The 22,263-nt window shown below is 40.5% G+C and overlaps 1 protein-coding gene across 3 annotated transcripts in view; it reads right to left on the bottom strand.

The window, feature by feature from the left end:
* The window catches only part of cux2b (cut-like homeobox 2b), an 86,617-nt gene that overhangs the window by 21,778 nt on the left and 42,576 nt on the right, over positions 1-22,263 (bottom strand). For 2 of the 3 annotated variants that reach the window (XM_079690775.1, XM_079690774.1), the window contains exons 3-13: positions 19,170-19,310; positions 18,820-18,943; positions 17,966-18,045; positions 16,705-16,771; positions 8,951-8,999; positions 7,155-7,250; positions 6,419-6,601; positions 4,913-4,971; positions 4,453-4,501; positions 4,015-4,114; positions 1,437-1,828 (exon numbers count right to left, since the gene is read on the bottom strand). In XM_079690775.1, the coding sequence (XP_079546901.1) occupies positions 1,437-1,828; positions 4,015-4,114; positions 4,453-4,501; positions 4,913-4,971; positions 6,419-6,601; positions 7,155-7,250; positions 8,951-8,999; positions 16,705-16,771; positions 17,966-18,045; positions 18,820-18,943; positions 19,170-19,310 (1,340 nt within the window). Of the gene's footprint in view, positions 1-1,436; positions 1,829-4,014; positions 4,115-4,452; positions 4,502-4,912; positions 4,972-6,418; positions 6,602-7,136; positions 7,251-8,950; positions 9,000-16,704; positions 16,772-17,965; positions 18,046-18,819; positions 18,944-19,169; positions 19,311-22,263 lie in introns of those variants that run through there. The other variant, XM_079690776.1, reaches the window with a different exon arrangement.

Below are 22,263 nucleotides of genomic sequence, written 5' to 3' on the forward strand. Positions count from 1 at the left end.
TACCTGAACTTTCTACTTCTTACATTTTCCAAACAGGCTGGTTCCTTTAGTCTGAATGTGTGTTTGGTGGCGTGATCATTATTATTTAGAGTCATTGTGTGCCTATTGATTTGAACACGATCCGTGTATCCATCATTTCCTGGTCTTCTCTAAAGAAGAGGGACCAATGAAAACGTTGTCATGTTGCCGTTGTTCAGCATGGAAACATTCATGCGTTTCCATTACAGTTTAGTAACTGGGGTAGTAACTATAGTAACGCAGTGTAGGCGGGGCGATCGGCTGATCGGCGGGCGGAGAGACGCTGCGTAAAACTGCTGTGACGTCATCTTCAATGCGAACCACAAAACCAAAACATCAGCCGTTAGCTGTTAGCCCTCAGAGCTCACAGCTCCTCATATCTGTTCAGAAACTAGACAAAAGTGAAACAAGTACAAACCAAAGACTGTCTGTGTCATGGCGAATACAGTCGCTGGTTTATTTATGTCTGTAGGCCGTTGTTGACAGTGTGGACGGTCGGAGTGTATACAACGTTAGCTTAGCCTGATCGATCCGATCTCCATTCAGAAAACACGCATTTTAAAAGGCTTTTCGCAAGCCGTCTGTCTGCAGACCGGTATCAGTATGTTGATACTAACCGGTATCAGTATGTAGTTACTAACCGGTATCAGTATGTAGTTACTAACCGGTATCAGTATGTTGTTACTAACCGGTATCAGTATGTTGTTACTTCGGCATCATTTTGAAACGTGTATTACAATGAAATCACGGTAGAATATGTTCATGTTGTTGTAGTTGTAGCCCCCTTGCCAGCGATTCTCTCTGACCAATCAGCAGTCGAGAGTCACTAGTTTAGCATATTCAGCCCGGTTGTTGGCCCGGTAAGAACCTCGATTTTGGAGGGCCAGAAAAAAGGTGAAAAAGTAGCCCTGAGCCGGAACTACCCCTAGTGGAAAAACAACAAAAAGCGGGCCTGGTTTGACACGGCACGCTTAAACCGCGCTACGAGCTGCAGTGGAAAAGCACCATTACTCTTTAAAACAGCTGGGTATTATGGGTAGTTATTTCAAAGCTCATATTTCTTTACTTTTAATTTTGAGAGCAAATTAGAATTTTTAGAAAAAAATATAATTTTTAGAAAAAAATATAATTTTTAGAAAAAAATATAATTTTGAGTAAAAAATTGAATTTTGAGTAAAAATTAGAAATTTGATAAAAAGTCAGAATTTTGATAAAAAGTCAGAATTTTGAGAAACAGTCAGAATTTTGAGAAACAGTCAGAATTTTGAGAAATAGTCAGAATTTTGAGAAAAAGTCAGAATTTTGATAAAAAGTCAGAATTTTGATAAAAAGTCAGAATTTTGATAAAAAGTCAGAATTTTGAGAAAAACTCAGAATTGAAACTCAAGCCGTTGACGAATGATATTTTTCCAACAAACCTGTACTGCGATGTCGGACGTGTCCAGCTGGTCGTCATCGCCCGCCGTGGAGCTGCCGCTTTCTGATTGGTCGCTGGGCAGGCCTGCGTCCCCGCTGCTGGACCCCGACATCAGGGACACTTTAGCTGCATAGAGAGGGCTGGGGAAGGCCATGAGACCCTCCTTCTTAAAGTGGAGAGGAGAGGAGAGCAGCGTCTTGTGGAGGACGTGGTCTCCAGACAGCCTGTCCCCGGAGGATAGGGGGGAGACGGAGAAGGGGCGGAGGGGGAGGTCGTGATTGGAGGAGGATCCGTTCATAGGGGGGGAGGTACGGACGTCCAGGTGGGAGGAGGAGGAGAGTGAGGGGGGGGGTCTGGCTGACTCCCTACCTGTGTCCTCAGACCGCTCGTCACCTGGAGACAGGAAACACAACGTCAGGTACGTGGCTCAAAATATCAATTTCAATTTCCATTGATTTTAATTGAACTGTTCAACACAAAGTGCTTTTCAGAGCTGTGCAGCTGGAACACATTATAAAAGCTCCATTTGCAAAATCAACAAGGATAATTATTAAGACAAGAAACAAAGAAACAGAAAATTAACATAATACAACGATAACTGAAACAAGTATAAAACCAGTCGTGGAAAGAAACATATTAGTATTAGTATTTTATAAGTATAGTATTTAAGTACTGTTTTGATATACTTGTACTTGACTTTAAGCTAGGCAAGTTTATTTATATAGCACCTTATTAATTACAAGGCAAAGTGCTTTACAAAAATGAAAGGCATTAAGAGCATTTAGAAACGTATTATAAAATGGCGTTTAAAAACACAAATTTAAAAGCAAAGATAATAAAACACGAATAAAACAGGTACATGAATAAAAGTTGCAGTGTGAGATATGTGGCGTGACATATCAACGTTTTCCTTTGCGTTGATTTTAATTTAAAGGTCCCATGTCATGCTTTTCTGGTTATTACCCGTCCCCTTGTGTTTTATGAAGGTTTTTATGCATGTGAACGGTCTGCAGAGTCAAAACCCTCAAAGTACACCCTGTAGGGAGTAAAACTCTAACACAGAAAATACCTCCCCAAAACGCTTCGTTGGAGATACGTCACTGTCCATTGATTCTTCCGGGTAACTCATGATGTCAACCCGTACCTGGAACCAAATGGACCAATCCGTGGAGCCATTACGTTACGTCCGCGGAGCCGTTACGTTAAGCCCCCGCTGATTGGTCCAAATTGACCAATCCACGGACTTCCTCACACACACACTCAGTGCAAGCAGCTCTGCTGATCTCTCCTCCCTGGCTGCAGGCTGATAACAGACAGTTGGGATCGCGGCAAAATTCTCTCTGCAGACCCATTCTCTCTGCAGACCCATTCTCTCTGCAGACCCATTCTCACTGCAGACCCATTCTCACTGCGTTTATCAACCTTTCTCTTACTCAATATCAAGACACACTTATTGTTTTTACTTCGGCTGTGACTTTGTGTGAGCTCAGGATGGGTTTGGCTGTGGTTCGCTGTCGCTAAACAAGGAAACCACACCTCCACGGAGCTCAGCGCGATTCACAACGTCCCGACCAATCAGAGCACACTGTGCTCACAGGGAGGGTGGGGGCTGGAGCTACTGGAGCTACAACGAGCCGTTAAAGGCAGAGAGTGAAATTCAGTGAATACACGTAGTTTACAGAGATGCTGTTTGAGAAACCAATGTGATTTTGGAAAATTGCACAAAATAAATCTATTCTAGTAGACCTCAACAATGGAATTATGATCAGTGGAAATGGCCATGACATGGGACCTTTAAATGTTCATGTCTCACGCTGCACTGTGACTTTGGTTAAAGTACTTTAAACCTGTGTTATTCTATATTAGCTTGTTTTATGCTTTTAAATGCGCTGCACTCTTTCATAATGCTCTTAATGTTTTCCTTTTTGTAAAGCACTTTGTCTTGAAAGGTGCTGTATAAATAAACTTGCCTTGCCTAAAGTCAAGTACAAGTATGTCAAAACAGTACTTAGATACTATACTTGAGTAAATCTAATATGTTTCCTGTTTTTTTAATAATTTCAGGATTTATTTTATTATGGGAAATGTCCGTTACCTTGTTTAATATGTTTAATGTTTAATATGTCTTTCTTGATGTAACTGAATGATTTTACAATAACATGTTGGATTAGAAAATCATTTGACTGAAGGCTAGTAACTTATTGTTCTCTGTAACCTGAATAAATGTGATAACCATTTCTCGTATGTTTTTGTTGTGTTTAAGGTCTAACAATTATTTATCTATAAATGAGACGTCTCTGAAGCAAACATATTCTGATAGCTGAGTTTTCCCTAAATAATAAGACGTATATTACCTAGGCTTGGACATCAAAGTGTTAAGTACAAGTACTTATACGTCACAGTAAAAATACTCCATTCAACATAAGAATGCTGTATTGAGAAAGGTACTTAATGGTACACTTGTTGTACTGTCTGGTTAGATGCACAACTGCCTTTCATTCTCTCAGTAGACTAAAGTTTCAAATGTAATCTGTAGGTTTTATAGATAGACAATCAAACATGAGAACAATGTTTCTTACCAACGTTGTGCAAAATGCGGGCCTTTTCCACCAGGTACTTGTGGGACGGAAGAAAGGCTTCTTTATCCAGAAGAATGGCCTCTGCAGCCTTCGTAGACTCCTGTACACACACACACACACACACACACACACACACACACACACACACACACACACACACACACACACACACACACACACACACACACACACACACACACACACACACACACACACACACACACACACACACACACACACACACACACACACACACACACACACACACACACACACACAGGTGATATGATGTTATTATTTGATGCATCAGATGCCGTGGCTGTTGATTTGCGTCTAACTGAAAGCAACCGGTGATGCATTCAAAGACATCAGAAAAACATACGTTGGGGAAGAGACAATAATAATAATAATATTATAATGTTGCAGGATGTTCAGTACCTGGGACGAGCTGCCGTTCGCTGAAGCCAGCGTCATCACCTTGAGGATACTGTGGACAGAAATCAGAAGAACAGATCAGAAACACTTTATCCAGATTGATTCTGTGACAGTTGCTATATTTGAAAAAAAAATATTAAGAAAAACTGGAATTAATTGATGAATAAGTGAAAACAGAAGACAATTAAATACAAATATTTAAATAAAGTTACTTCAATATATACTGTAACAATAATACATGTTTATTACAATATATACAGCAGTTTAATAATAATAATTATGTTAATGCTTAAAACCAGTTCAATGTGTGAAGTGATGTGTAATTCATAAAATACACTAATTCATCAAGCAAGTGCTGTGAATATGACACAGCTGAATAATAATAAACAGCATAGAGTAACACATGGTTCAATAATGAACATATATTGAATTAGTGTCAAACTTTTCAGACTGAAAAACTCACCTGAGTTCAGTTTTAATCTCTTCATAATCCATCTGGGATTGCAGTTTAGCTTCTAATCTCTGAAACGGAAAAGAAAGTTTAAAGGAAAAATAGTCTGTATGTAAGTCCAACTTTGAGGTGCTTTATCTGAGTAACTTCTACGACTACATTGTATATTTAATTGAATTAACTGTTATCAGCGATGGAGGATATTTGACTTACTTAAACTGGACCCATCATGCTATATTGGAAACATATATTGTAGGGCCATACCTATACAAAACATGTCTGTGAAGTTTTTTTCTTAAAATACCAAACAGATCACCCATTGTAGTCATGCCTCATACTGCTCATACGCCTCTTTTGCAGCCCTGTTAGAGAAACGCAGATTTTGGGTCCTTAGCTTGAAAAAAAGAAAGAAGAGGAGGCGGAGCTAATGCCTGATCAGAATTCTACCGGAGATAAAGTTAAATTCTGCTTTGATAAAACGCCATCCTGTTCTAAACCACATCAAGGATTATTTCTGAAACAGTCTGGAGCTCAAATGCTTTTTCTCTTGCGGGTTTATCACAAGGTGAGTTCCTTTTTTTATTTCCTGCTTTTTAAACACATGTGCTCTCCAGTACAGGTTAGCTCTGAGTGTTAGCGAGGCTTGCTCATGTAAACAAAGACGAGATTACGTCCAAAAACACGTCAGGCATTGTTTCTGATAGCAACTCTCTGTGGGTCCGCTGCCGATTTGACGTCAGATCGGCAGCAAATCTGAATCCGCTCATTGTACCCCTGTTTTTAAAAGATTTGGGTACGGAGGAAAAAAGAGAGGGTTTTATTTTCTGACGCTGCGTGAGTTCCCTGACGCACCGGGGACACATCTTTATATATAAAAGACATCACAAAGTGCATTTTGCACGATAGGTCCCCTTTAAGTAATATTCTGTTACAAGTAAAAGTCCTGCATTATATATATTTTATATATGAATGATATAGTAAATGATTACTATCATTGATGCATGAAAGTGTTCATCACAGCTGGTAAAGAGCTCATTTGAACCACTTTACATTCTGCTGCTGGATAACCTAATCATAAGTCAATGTTTATGTATTAGTTGATTTGCATTTAATATTAGCTAATAACTAACGTAACTAAAGCTTTCAGATAAAAGTAGGATTAGGAGAATACAGTAGCAAGAAATTAAAACACTCAGGTACTCAGGTGTAGGTATAAGTACGTCAAGAGTGTACATAAGTAGTACTTGAGTAAATGTATTTCAATACATCACACTACTTGCAATGCATAACAAGTACTTTTGGTACTTTGAGTATATTTATATGCCAATACTTTTGTACTTTTACTTACATATTTAAAGTGTGTTTTTGATTTGTAAAACATCAAATACATACTTGTCGGAGATCAGAGAAAAAAAAGTCAGAATTCTCTGAAATGAAAGTCTGAATTCTGGACGATCTTTACTATTTAGTATTGCTACTTTAACTTCAAACACTTCTTCCTCATTGGTCCCCGCTCACCTCGATAGCCTCTGTCTTATAGGCCAGCTGGCGCTCCAGCGCTAGCATCTGATTGGCCGAGCTCTCCTGCACCTCCTGCAGAGTGAACTGCAGCCGCTGGATGTTCTCCAGCAGGCGCAGCATCTCTCGGTCTTTGACCAGCAGAGAGGCCTCCAGCTGGGAGGGAGAGTCACCCTGATCACCCTGAGAGAGGGGGGAGAGGGGGGAGGAGACAGGGGGAGAGGGGGGGGAGAGGGGGGAGAGGGGGAGGAAGGGAGGAGACAGGGGGAGAGGAGGGAGAGGGGGGAGGAGGGGGGAGAGGGGGGAGAGGGGGGAGGAAGGGAGGAAAAGTTTGTAAATCACAGAGAATTTGACTAAAGGTCGAACACTGCATGTATATTTCTGTAGCACCTCGATGTCCCCAAAGTCTGTAATGCATTAGGCTCTATAGCACTGCATGATAATAGTTAGAATTACACTTGCAAAAAATGTCAGAATTCTCTGAAAGAAAAGTCAGAATTTCGAGATTAATCACAGAATAAACAAACAAACTAAATGTGGCCCTGACCTCGTCTGTAGGCATAACTGCGAAGAAAAGCAATATATTATATAACGTTTTTTTATTCTCAGTACCTCTTGTTGCTTCATTTTCTACTCAATGTAACTTGAAGACTTAAGGATTATCTTATCTTAAATTCTGAAGTGCAGTTCTTGAGTAAAAGTTTCATTTCCTGCTCACAGGTCACATGACTCTCACCCTGCTGCTGCTGCTGCCCTCTGCTGGACGAGCCCTCCCCGCCGAGGATATCTGCTCCTTTAGCCTCTCCACCTCCCTCTGGGCCTTCTCTGCTCTCTACACACACACACACACACACACACACACACACACACACACACACACACACACACACACACACACACACACACACACACACACACACACACACACACACACACACACACACACACACACACACACACACACACACACACACACACACACACACACACACACATACACACACACACACACACACACACGTTGGATCACAGCGTCTCGTACAGCATCAATTGGCTAATGAGATGATCAAGGTGAGAGCATAAATCAAAAGGAGACGCCCTTGCTCTGAGATTTTCAGACCCTGAGTGGGGTTTATTCTGCCCCTCTGTATTCCCCACACTGTTTACCTGCTCTGTCACACACACATACCCCCCCCCCCCCCCCCCCGCTAATTAATGATTCATTTTGAGAACATTTATCTCGGAGCAGCCGGCAGAGAGAGCGCCAGGGAGGAAAGGAGACGAAAAGAGAGAGGAGGTAAACTTATAGAAGGCAACAAATAAGAGACAGCAATGTATATGCCCCCCCCACCCCCTTTTCTATGTTATTATTATTATTACGATATATATTTTTCTTTCCCTCCTATTCAATGTTTCTCCTTATAATGTAATGACGCCACACCTCAGGCCATGATGATTATAAGTTATTATTCTTATTATTCCCTCTCTGTGCTTTTATTTAAGTAATTGGTATGTAGGCTGAGATATACATCGATATCTTTCTACAACATTAAGGTGAGATTGTTTGTTATATGCGCAGTAACTATTCTGCACACATTTCAGTGCGTATGCGGGTGTATGTTGTATGTATATATGTTTACATAAATGACAATAAAAAGAGTATTAAGTAGTGTAAAGTGAGAATACTTAAAGGTGGGGTAGGTAAGTTTGAGAAGCTCGAGATACACTTGTTGTTATATTCCATGGAATGCTCTTAACATCCCGATAGCAATAAATATCTGAAGTGCTTTGACAATAAATCCATAAATAAATATCATCTGTGGAAGCCGTGGCGCTGTAAAAAGCACGACCAATCATCTGAGCCGGCTAAAGTAACTGGATGGCCTACCTGCCTGTCAGCCTTCCATCTGTGCACAAACTTATCTCGTGCCCTCATTGGTCATGTGCGCGTTCGTGTGTGTGTTGGAGGAGGGGCTCTGTGAGGAAATGTCCGGTTGTGTATTTTCAAATTCTAGCGCACTCGAGCTGGTTTCTCCAAAATTACCTACCCTACCTTTAAGTACAAATACCTCAAATTGTACTGAAGTGTTCTTGAGTAAATGTACTTTGTTACTGTATGATCAAAAACATCCATAACATTCACCTGTTTGCAACTTATATATATCAATATTCGAATAACTTGTATTTAGACTATTTCTACTATGTTCTATTTGATTTAATTAACTTGCACTATTTGATCTGTGTTATTGCTGTTGCACTGTTGGAGGAGCCTAAGGTGTTCCTTGACATATCTACAGCTCTGTACACATGACCATAAAAGCCTTGCATCTTGAATCCATCACTGGAGGAAAGGAAGCAATCAAGGCGACGAGGAATCTGGGCTCAGGTTTACTCTCTAATCACTCGGTGGGGGGAGGGGAGGCAGGAAGTGGGAGGTTGGGGGGGTGTTGGTGGGGGGGGGGGGTCTAATGAAAGGCTTGATTACAGGAGTGATTATCTTAACGAAGGAGCGACTCAATCAGCTGCACTCACCTGGTTGGCTTTCTCCAGGTTCAGCACGATGGCGTCCACCTCCTCCGCCCTGAACACACACAAGATCAGCGTTACTAAGGAGACACTCCCGTCTTTAACATCTCAAAAAATACATTATTTATTTCATGCAATAGTGTTTTTTTGGTAACACTTTATATTAAGGTACAATTATTCACCATCAAATAGTTGTTAATTAACACATTAGAGTCAAACTACTAGACTTCACTTTAAAATAGGGAACATGTTCTGAGTTAACACACTTTGAGTTATTTAGACACAATTAACACTTGTAGTTTCACGTCTTGTTACATAAGAATAAAGTTGATTTGTTAGGTGTTATATTGAGTAAAGCATATTAAGAACAAAACAGCTTCCTTCCTTGCAATAAATAAGCACTAATTAGAGGGTTATTGAGGAAAAGCTCTCAACTAATGGTTTAGTTATTACTTGTAGAATATACATTAATTAGGCATTATTAAGTGTTTTATAATAACTATTAAAGAGCCAATATACTGCTAATATGCATGTTAATTAACAACGAGTTTTTGGTGAATATGTGTACCTTAATATAAAGTGTTACCGTTTCTTTTACTTCCATTTCATCTTTCAGAAAAGTCCACGTGTTTCAAACTAAGGATCGAATCTCGTAGCATATTCGTTTGAGTTCATAATGTGTTTGGGCTTCCCTAGTTGCAGCTTCATGAAAACCGATGCACACAATGTACAACATCTGTTCTCTTTTTTATTACTGCTGATTTGTATTCCATATTTTATTCCATTCCATTTCTATGTACATACTGTTATAATATGTTATATTTTACTATATATTTTTTAATATTTTTCTAATTCTCTATCTGTGTTTTTAATCTTTGAAATAAATGCCATCAAGTCAAATTCCACGTACGTGTCAACCTACCTGGTGATAAACCTGACTCTGACTCTGATTCTGTGAGACTATTTCATGCAATGGTGTTTTTTACTTCCATATCATCGTTCAGAAAAGTGTACAAGTCTAAAACTAAAGGCATGTGGACCAAATCCATCACCTACAGTAGCATATTAGTTTCAGTTCTTAATACGTTTTGGGAAATTTGAGAAATAAAATGGCAGAATATCAAGAAAAAAATTGTGGGAATTCTGAGAAAAAAATCTTAATTTAAAGAATTAAACATTTTAATTCTTAGATTTAATCAGTATTTTGAGAAAGAAGTCAGAATTCCGAGATTAATCACAAAATAACCAAAATATTTAAAACAAAATGTGGCCCTAACGCAGCCTCCACACGGCGGCGTGCGTTGAAGCTTGCCGGTGGGCGTGTCTGAAACTCGACCAACAACCAATCACGTGAATCTCCCGCCCCGGACACACAAGCACGTGGTTTGATTGGCTAGAGCTTGTACTGGCATATGATTTGATTGGCTGATGCTTCCGTCGAAGCTTCAAAAATAGAACATTGCTCTACTTTTGAAGCGAGCACAGCGAAGCAACGCTCCCACAATGCAGTTCGGCAAAGCGTGACGTCACCCCATTCAAAGTGAATGGGCAGAAGCGTTGAAGCTTCAACGCCCGCCGCCGTGTGGACGGGCCGTAACCCTCTTCTGTAGGCATGAATATCGGCGTTGAAAAGCAATACAGTATATATAAAAACATTATTTATTTAATGCAATGCTGTTTTTTACTTCCGTATAATCTTTCAGAAAAGTGTACAAGTCTAAAACTAAAGGCACGTGGACCAAATCCATCACCTAGCATATTAGTTTCAGTTCTTAATACGTTTTGGCTTCCCTAGTTGCAGCTTAATAAGAACTGATGAACTTGCATCAAATAAAACATGCCAGGTGTCGGGAAATAGGTCACTCTATGTGGGGAAATAGCCCGTCAACACTGATGCGTCATATTTAGATCTACATTTGAGTTGAAGTAAATATATTTGTAACTTATTTTTGTGTAGACCATTGCATGCTAGAAAGAAAGACTAGTAAATTATCAAATTCAGGCCAATAACACAGGAGTTGGCTTTAGATTACTTCAATAAATGCTATATTGGCTAGTTTTTAAGAGCTTTATTTTGGGATATTTTGCTCTCATAACATTTCTCATGGCAGACTTGTGGATACGCGACAAAATAAAGATCAGCAGGACGAATTCCCGACATGATTATTTTGTTTCTCAGTAAAACCTAAGGCCACTTTTACAGCATAAGAAGGGTTGATGAACTTGCATCAAAGAAAATGCATCGATATATAGGCTAATCTATAGAAACTTTTTTAGTAGAGACATTACATACTGATATACACCTGAACATCAGCAGGAGAGGACTCTTTAAAGTAGAGACACTACATACTGATATACACCTGAACATCAGCAGGAGAGGACTCTTTAAAGTAGAGACACTACATACTGATATACACCTGAACATCAGCAGGAGAGGACTCTTTAAAGTAGAGACACTACATACTGATATACACCTGAACATCAGCAGGAGAGGACTCTTTAAAGTAGAGACACTACATACTGATATACACCTGAACATCAGCAGGAGAGGACTCTTTAAAGTAGAGACACTACATACTGATATACACCTGAACATCAGCAGGAGAGGACTCTTTAAAGTAGAGACACTGCATACTGATATACACCTGAACATCAGCAGGAGAGGACTCTTTAAAGTAGAGACACTACATACTGATATACACCTGAACATCAGCAGGAGAGGACTCTTTAAAGTAGAGACACTACATACTGATATACACCTGAACATCAGCAGGAGAGGACTCTTTAAAGTAGAGACACTACATACTGATATACACCTGAACATCAGCAGGAGAGGACTCTTTAAAGTAGAGACACTACATACTGATATACACCTGAACATCAGCAGACTGAGAGGACTCTTTAAAGTAGAAACACTACATACTGATATACACCTGAACATCAGCAGGAGAGGACTCTTTAAAGTAGAGACACTACATACTGATATACACCTGAACATCAGCAGGAGAGGACTCTTTAAAGTAGAGACACTACATACTGATATACACCTGAACATCAGCAGGAGAGGACTCTTTAAAGTAGAGACACTACACACTGATATACACCTGAACATCAGCAGGAGAGGACTCTTTAAAGTAGAGACACTACATACTGATATACACCTGAACATCAGCAGGAGAGGACTCTTTAAAGTAGAAACACTACATACTGATATACACCTGAACATCAGCAGGAGAGGACTCTTTAAAGTAGAGACACTACATACTGATATACACCTGAACATCAGCAGGAGAGGACTCTTTAAAGTAGAGACACTACATACTGATATACACCTGAACATCAGAAGGAGAGGACTCTTTAAAGTAGGAACACTACATACTGATATACACCTGGACATCAGCAGGAGAGGACTCTTTAAAGTAGAGACACTACATACTGATATACACCTGAACATCAGCAGGAGAGGACTCTTTAAAGTAGAGACACTACATACTGATATACACCTGAACACCAGCAGGAGAGGACTCTTTAAAGTAGAGACACTACATACTGATATACACCTGAACATCAGCAGGAGAGGACTCTTTAAAGTAGAGACACTACATACTGATATACACCCGAACATCAGCAAAAGAGGACTTTTTAAAACGTTCATAGTAAAAAATGTAATTTAAACTATAACATCATTGATAACTGATGAGTATAACATACATTCCAATCGTAATGAGTAATATACGTGTATCTCTAGATACTGCTGATACGTCTATGATTTCTATCCTCAGAACTCGCCTCCATACATCTAACATCAGAGATCTAATTTAAACAGCCGCTCAGCGGGATTATTCATGAGGTTTGTTTGAAGTTCAACAGTTTCATTTTGCACACGTGGGACCTGATTTTCAAAAGGTAGATGGGGATGAATTAACGAGGAAGCTGTGATTGATTTAAATATGCACGTAGGTTTCATCCTCTTCCTGGGACACGCAAGTCCTTTTTAACCAAAAGAGAAATGTCTTCAAAGAACATATTATACTTGTTGTAATCCACATTAGGGGAACTACATGCAGCTGAAACTCTTTTCTCTTTCATGTTTGAACTCATTGTCTCACATCAGGCTAAGTAATTACACGTGCTGCATCTCATGGCTGGTACTGCCAACACAACTGATCATTTTTACAACCAAATCATTTTTCAGGAAGTAGCATATAACCAGATCTTTCTGCCCGACTGAGAAATGATTACATTGTTTTACCAAATGCACGTTATAGCAGTATTGACACAACAAACACAAGGACGTATGTCAAGGCCAACGGTGCCTTCACCCGCTGCTCGGATATTCCCTTTCTTCTGACTTCTTGTTCTGGCTCTTCTTGTTGTTCTGGTTCTTCTTGTTCTGGTTCTTCTTGTTGTTCTGGTTCTTCTTGTTCTGGTTCTTCTTGTTCTGGCTCTTCTTGTTATGGTTCTTCTTGTTGTTCTGGTTCTTCTTGTTCTGGTTCTTCTTGTTGTTCTGGTTCTTCTTGTTCTGGTTCTTCTTGTTCTGGTTCTTCTTGTTATGGTTCTTCTTGTTGTTCTGGTTCTTCTTGTTCTGGTTCTTATGGTTCTGGTTGTTCTTGTTCTGGTTGTTCTTGTTCTGGCTCTTCTTGTTGTTCTGATTGTTCTTGTTCTGGTTCTTCTTGTTGTTCTGGTTCTTCTTGTTCTGGTTGTTCTTGTTCTGGTTCTTCTTGTTGTTCTGGTTCTTCTTGTTCTGGTTCTTCTTGTTGTTCTGGCTCTTCTTATTCTGGTTCTTATGGTTCTGGTTCTTCTTGTTCTGGTTCTTCTTGTTCTGGTTCTTGTTGTTCTGGTTCTTATGGTTCTGGTTCTTGTTGTTCTGGTTCTTACGGTTCTGGATCTTGTTGTTCTGGTTCTTGTTGTTCTGGTTCTTATGGTTCTGGTTCTTGTTGTTCTGGTTCTTGTTGTTCTGGTTCTTATGGTTCTGGTTTTTCTTGTTGTTCTGGCTCTTCTTGTTGTTCTGGTTCTTATGGTTCTGGTTCTTCTTGTTCTGGTTCTTGTTGTTCTGGTTCTTGTTGTTCTGGCTCTTCTTGTTGTTCTGGCTCTTCTTGTTGTTCTGGTTCTTGTTGTTCTGGTTCTTATGGTTCTGGTTCTTCTTGTTCTGGTTCTTGTTGTTCTGGTTCTTCTTGTTGTTCTGGCTCTTCTTGTTGTTCTGGCTCTTCTTGTTCTGGTTCTTCTTGTTCTGGTTCTTATGGTTCTGGTTCTTCTTCTTCCTTGTTCCTCTTCTGGTTATTCTTCCAGTTCTTCTAGTTCTGCTTCTTATTTTTCTGATGTTCTGGTTCTTCTTGTTCTGGTTCTGCTTCTTGTTCCTCTTCTAATTTTTCTTCTGGTTCTGGTTATTTTACTGGTTCTTCTTGTTCTGATTCTTCTTGTTCTGGTTCTTCTTCTTGTTCTGGTTCTTCTTGTTCTGGTTCCTGTTCTGGTTCTTCTTCCAGTTCTTCTGGTTCTGGTTCTGGTTCTTCTTGTTCTGGTTTTCTGGTTCTTCTTCTACTGGTTCTTCTGGTTCTGGGTCTGCTTGTTGTTCCTCTTATAGTTCTTCTTCTGGTTCTGGTTGTTTTACTGGTTCTTCTTCTTCTGGTTCTTCTTGTTCTGGTTCTTCTGGTTCTGGTTCTTCTTGCCCTTTTTCTTCCTATTCTTCTCCCCCCTCTTTCTCCTCCTCCTTCTTCTTGTTGTATTCTCCGCCTACCACTACCTACTGTATGAAACTCGACAAATGCTCTAGACCCACTATGGCTCTCTTTCATCATCCAACATTTATCCCCAGAAAAACCTCAGTGATGTTTGGATCCAGTCATGATCTCATTGTTGATGTTTCTGATGATCAGTGTTGGAGCCCCTTGTCTTCCGAAAGTCCCGGCCGAGCCCCTCCTCCATCAATAAGGATTGAGGACTGATGCCCCCCCCCCCCTGTCAGCAGACACTAACAGTTGTCAGCTCTTCGTCTAATGAACTTGTGCGCTACGGAAAATGTTTTGTATTGATTACCTGCTCTGCTCCTCAAGCCCCAGCAGACAAATGGTCTTTCTTATCAACGGTGAGGAAACAGCCAGTGAGAGTAATAGAGGCTGGGGGGGTCAGGGGGGGGATAACTGCAGCTCCGGGGTCATACACACACACACACACACACACACACACACACACAAACACACACACACACACACACTGTCCGACACACCACATAACAGAGATGCTCTCTCTCTCTCACACTGTAACTGAAAAATGTGTCCAATCCAGCAGAATGGATGGTAGTGGGTCTCAAAACATCAGTTCAATTGTGCCATGGATTAAGCCTGGGAGAAAATCCATTAGCAGTGGCTGCCGGCGCTCCGGAGCACAAACCCAAACAAAGGAGTGTTTACTTTGAATGCCTATCGACATCCTTCATACAGCCTCAGATTCATTTCAGCCGCGCGCTGGATACACGGCGCTCAAAGACCCGAACAAGGTGGAGTGTTTTCTGAAGCAATCTTTAAATGGAGCAATTCTTCTGGAGGGCTGTCACGGCAAACACAGACCTCTGAAATCGACCGGACGTCAGCGCCTGAGTCACTCTTTCTACAAACCGAATTCCTCTGCTGGATGTGAACGTGAGGCAATGAAAGCGGAGGGAATTAAGTGGTTCTTGAAATGTGAAGACGAACCGCAGAGAGGATGGAAACGTAATGTGCACAGGCTCAGGGAGTAATGGGATAATCAGGATACAAATAACTGTATTCCCCTACAGTTACATGAAGTAAGTAAGTCATGTGTTTATGAAGCGCGTTTCCCAGACATAGTCACAAAGTAATTGACAAAGCATTAAAACATAATAAAAGATTAAATGACCACACAAGCCACGTGTTAAGAAGTGCAAAAAACACAATACAAACATAGAATACAATAGAATAAAAGCAAACAAGTTACCCAAATTAATATTATAAATCCTGCACCACATGCTGCTCCACACCACCTCCCTCACAACCTGCACAATTATCCACTTTAAATATAGTAGTTGTCATATTTCATTATATTTTACTGTACTCAAGTTGCATTTTACAGATTTTTTAGGAATTTATTTCTTAACTCTTTGTTAATATATTGGATGTTTTCACCTTTTTGTGACTAAAACTGTTATGTTTATGCATACAGTTACAGTCAAATACACCCGTTCCCTCTAAAATGTAGTAAATTAGAAGTATTAGCATTAAATGGAAATACGCTGTGTTGTCGAATATGTAATAATGTAAATATTGTCTTTAATATTATGTTGTTGCTAAGTATTCTTCTTTCTGTGTTTTTGCATGCACCATACACAGTTTACCAAAGCCAATTCCTTGTATGTGTAAATATACGATTCTGATTCTGTCTTGTTCGGGTCAAATCTGACTGACTTTCATCGATCATAACGATTGTGTTTTTTACATTGTATTGCCTCAATGCCTTATGATATCCTCCACAGTAGGCGTTCAAACATATCAAATAGCTTTAGTCAACTTGGTAACTCCTTTGGTGACTGCCATAGGAAGTGAACTGGTTTAAATGATGTTCATCCATAAAATAGTACACACCCACAGATAGACAACCAAAATGTGAGATTGCTAGCAGTAATCTAGATTGTTCTTTGGTACAATACTTGAGTAAATGTACTTAGTTACTTAAGATGTGTAGTTTGTAGTGTTTTGATGGTTATGTGGTAACGTAACTATAAAGTGTGTAATCTGAGGCAGACTCACTTGTTGGTCCTCTCCTGGTTGTATTTACACCGCAGGTCCAGCAGCTCTGTCTGTGCAGCGTTCAGAGCTGAGAGAGAGAGGGGAGAATATTACAATTAAAAACACTAAATAATTTTAAGAATCAGCTCTGAGCCATCTGCAAGATGCAAGACTTTTATGACACTTGCATGTATTCAAATTCACATTTGTTCGCTCAATTTTGTCGAATCTGCGTGACCTCAAAACAAAAAGCACCATTTGGATTATGCTGCATTTGTAAAACTAATATCAATGCATTACTTCCTAAACCTGCGTTAAGATCCATTGTGTGTATACGTTTAAAAAAACTGAGCTTTCTTGTTATTACCAGAGGTGGGAAGTAACTATGTATATGTACTCAAGTACTGTACTTAAGTACACTTTTAAAATACTTTCAATTTTATGACTTTGTACTTTTACTCCACTACAGTTCAGAGGTACATGGTGTACTTTTACTCCACTACATGTATTTAATACCTTTAGTTACTTCACAGATGTGGATGAATGATGTGAAATATAACCAAGTGTTAAATCAGACTTTAGTTCCACCAGGAGTAAATCCACAAGCTACCCTGCAGTATACAAAGTCATTCAAACTAGCTGCACCTTTACCAGCTTTGAGAACACTTTAATGATCAATCATTATAAAACATATCATATCTATTATTCTGAAATGGACCAATCTGCACAATGACTACTTTTACTGTCTCTACTTTCACTATATTTTGATGAGAATACTTTTCTACTTTTACTTGAGGAACATTTTGAATACAGGACTTTTACTGTGACAGAGTATTCCTACACTCTGGTACTTCTACTTTTACTCAAGTACAAGATCTGAATACTTCTACTTTTACTCAAGTACAAGATCTGAGTACTTCTACTTTTACTCAAGTACAAGATCTGAGTACCTCTACTTTTACTCAAGTACAAGATCTGAGTACTTCTACTTTTACTCAAGTACAAGATCTGAGTACTTCTACTTTTACTGAAGTACAAGATCTGAGTTCTTCTACTTTTACTCATGTACAAGATCTGAGTACTTCTATTTTTACTCATGTACAAGATCTGAGTACTTCTACTTTTACTCAAGTATAAGATCTGAGTACTTCTCCCACCTCTGGTTCTGACCCAGGTAAAACAGTGTTGATTTGAGTTGAGAGTCGTGACATCAAAGCAGTAATGAAACACACCACGGCTCAGGTTCAATTGAAATCTCATCTCAAAATGTAACTTTATTCACATGAATGCAGGACTTTGATCTTCTCCTTGGCCTCTGATAGTCGGTCAGACAATCCAACGTTAGCGCTCTCCTCTTCGTCCCTGAGAGGAAACACTCAGTTACTCTCAGGTTTGGGGAGTAACGGATTACATGCAGGGTGGGGAGGGGTTACTTGTAAAAAATGGGGTTACCTGTACAAAATGTAATCAGTAACATAATCTGAGTATCACAATATTAGAAATGTAACCTGATTACTTTCTGTTCCTGAGATACAGACTGAGGACAGTCCTACAGTAACATAACTGGAATGTTTTTCCGTGGCGGATCACATTTTTGCCTCTAACTCCGGAAGGGAAGGTCGGACAGACTTGGGAGTTGGTGCCGTCTGAACTAATGCAGAAGTGCTGAACACATTGGGTTTGTCCCCGAGTCTCTACGACCTTCCGTTCCAGAGATACCTACTTAGGAAAAGTATCTTACAGTCCTAACTGTAAACACTTCATCACCCACTAAAAGTTAATGTTCTCATATATTTGATCGATTACTCTCAGGTTTGGGGAGTCATGGATTACAATATTACTTAATGGTCAGATCAAGTCTGAAATGCATCACAGCAGCTCCACGTGTAACAGCAACATACACATATCAAGACACAATACATGAAAAACAAACATTTAACATAACATCACAATCAGTGAGAGAGAAGCTGCTCAAAGAGCCTGCAGATTACATGCAGTGATGGGAGGGTGACTCAGACTAGACTATGACTAGTTACCTGTACAAATGTAATCAGTAACCTAATCTGAGTATCACAATATAAGTGATTACTTTCTGTCACTTCACTTCATCTCTTATATTTCAGCAGTGGTTCTCACCCTCGGTCCTGGTGGTTCTGCTGCGGGGACTCGGAGGCCCCGGGGCCCGGCGTGCTGTTGGGCGTCATCAGGGAGGCAGGAGAGGATCCTGGGGCCTCGAGGGTCCCTGATGACTCTGAGGACTCTGAGAGGAGGAACACATGTCATCAGAGGAGGGAAGTAGTGGAGTACAAATACTTTGTTCCTGAACCTAAGCACATTTTTCTGGTATCAGTACTTTACTCCACAACTTTTTACTTTCTACTTTTTACATTTTCCAAATAGGCTGGTTCCTTTAGTTTGAATCTGATGATGGTTTAGTCCTAATATCGATGATTTGAAATGATATGGTGCAGATGACGGGCCCTCACCTGACTGTTGAAGGCACTCCAGGTGTCTCTTCCAGTGCCCGCTGATTTCTCTCACCAGGGCCTCACTGTCGGGGGCCTCGCTGTGAAGGTGCTGCAGCCTTTCCTCCAGGGTGTGTGAGGCCTCCAGCACCGGAGCTGGATCTGTGAACACACACACACATACACACACACACACACACACACACACACACACACACACACACACACACACACACACACACACACACACACACACACACACACACAGACACATCTTAGTAAAACAACTCCTAACAACCACATGCTACTTTCAACAAAAGAGAGAAGCAAAATGGCTGTTTTTACTGTGTGTAAAAGCGCTTCCTGCCGAGACACTCTATTCCTCCGAGGCACCGCTTCTGACTTTCTTCACCCCTTTGAAATGTTCACAGGCTGGACCTAATGACACGAGCCTTCACATGTTCAGAATCACCTCTAATGAGTCTGCTCACGTGCCGATGAATGGCAAAAGAGGACAAAAAGAGTGCCATAAATATGTGTCGCTGTCTTAAATCCCAAGTATGCACCTTGGCAAAGTGCAGAGAAAGTGTGCTCCTGAAAAGGAAGGGAAAAGATTCTTTAGCACAACAGAGGAGCTGTTTTGCAATGCGTGCGCGGCAGCACCGGGCCCATGGGGCCAACTAGGAGGCTGTTTCTCAGCTAACAAGTCTCCTCTGTATCATTTGATCATTTAAATTATTATGCCAGGAATTCTCAGGAGGCAGCTCGGCACTCCACATCACAGAGCTGTTTTTAATCTTCCCCTTCCCTTTCTTCCCCTCCCCAAAAGTTCAACAGCTCAGAGAGAGAGAGCTGCTCCTGTTGTGTACCTGCCTGCCGAACACCAAAGGAGGTGACTTCTAGTGCCAAAGCACAGAGAGGGAAGCTCAGGGGAGCTGCTTGACGAGGGGGGAGGCACGCACACACACACACACACACACACACACACACACACACACACACACACACACACACACACACACACACACACACACACACACACACACACACACACACACACACACACACACACACACACACACACACACACACACACACACACACACTCGCACAGCCCTTCAAAACTCGGTGCTTTGCTGCACAAACTTTTTCTCCCACAGCTTTCATCCACTCATCTTAAGACTTCTGTGTGGAAACCCAATTGGATCCCCTCTCCTCACTACGGGCACCGACTGAAGTGACTTTTCATAAGAAGTTGGAGCCACAGACGTTTAAACTTTGCCACAGAGAGAAAGCAAACTCCAAAATACAAACCGTCAGACGGGGCGAAAAAACGTCTGCAATTTGTTGAAATCCTGGCCGAGCGTTGCAGCGCCACACATCTGCATTTTCATCACACAAACATTTTGAGGGGCCGTTTAATTGATTTTTTTTCCCCAGGAACGTTTACAGTGTGCGCTCATTGTTACAGCAGCTGTGGAGATATTGCATCAGTCACGAGGGACATCGTTCTAAGACAAACAATATGACTTAAAGCGGCGCTCCTGCATCGACCCACTGTCACAGAAATCACTTTATCAGCCGCTTTCCCAAATATCCTTTCAACTCTTAATGATCAAAGGACAGAGATTATAGTAAGGGATCTCTCACACACGGACAAGCCCGGATTATCAATCAGTGGCAGGGGAGTAAAGGAAAGTCAAATTTAAAGTGAGGGGATATAACTTAAGACTGTATACAAAATTAACCCCCGTCAAAGTGGAGCAGCGGGGGAACTCTCAGCGGGCCGAGGATCTACTGTTACTGCAGGAAAGACTGCGGATAACTTTGGAAAACTAAAGCTAATTGATCTAGCTAATACTGGAGCTTCTTTAAGAGCAGCTCTGAAGGTAAACCCAGCAAATACACCCTGCCAGAGAGGAGACATTAACCTGCTGTTAATCTGGAAATAACACCGCGTATTTCCATTTAATGCTACTCTATACTTCTAATATACTGCTTTTTAGAGGGGAATACTGTATTTTCCTTCATATTTATGCATAAATCTAACATTTTTAGTCACACAAAGATGAAATCATCCAATATATGAATAAAGACTTAAGAAAGAAACTCCTCAAATCTGTCAAATGCAACTTGATGCAACATTACTAACAATCTAATAAAGTAAACACTAAGGATAACAACCATAAGAAGACATACAGGAAGTCAACACTAAAGGGAACAGCAGAAGAAGAGAGGCAGGAAGTAAACACTAAAGGGAACAGCAGAAGAAGAGAGGCAGGAAGTCAACACTAAAGGGAACAGCAGAAGAAGACATACAGGAAATCAACACTAAAGGGAACAGCAGAAGAAGAGAGGCAGAAAGTAAACACTAACAAGAACAGCAGAAGAAGACAGACAGGAAGTAAACACTAAAGGGAACAGCAGAAGAAGACAGGCAGGAAGTAAAGACTAAAGGGAACAGCAGAAGAAAAAAGACAGGAAGTAAACACTAAAGGGAACAGCAGAAGAAGACAGACAGGAAGTAAACACTAAAGGGAACAGCAGAGGAAGACAGACAGGAAGTAAACACTAAAGGGAACAGCAGAATAAAACAGACAGGAAGTAATGGAAACATAAGAAGAAGACAGACAGGAAGTAAACACTAAAGGGGACAGCAAAAGAAAACAGACAGGAAGTAAACACTAACAGGAACGGCAGAAGAAGACAGACAGGAAGTAAACACTAAAGGGAACAGCAGATGATGACAGGAAGTAATGGAAACAGAAGAAGAAGACAGACAAGTAATGGACACAGAAGAAGACAGACAGGACGTAAAAACTAAAGGGAACAGCAGAAGAAGACAGACAGGAAGTAAACACTAAAGGGAACAGGAGAAGAAGACAGTCAGGAAGTAAACACTAAAGGGAATAGCAGAATAAGACAGACAGGAAGTGTTTAAAGACTGTTTAAACGCTAAAGCTAATTGTTGTATAGCTAACACTGAAACTTCTCTAAGAGCAGCTCTGAATCAAGTGGATAAACCTGGAAGAGGAACTCAACTTCCTGTTAGTCTGAAATATCTGTCCGCTGACGAGGCGTGCATCAGGTGAGTCAGACAGATCAATTTTTAATT

This window comes from Notothenia rossii, assembly GCF_949606895.1.
Source record: "Notothenia rossii genome assembly, chromosome: 6".
Lineage (NCBI taxonomy): Eukaryota > Metazoa > Chordata > Actinopteri > Perciformes > Nototheniidae > Notothenia > Notothenia rossii.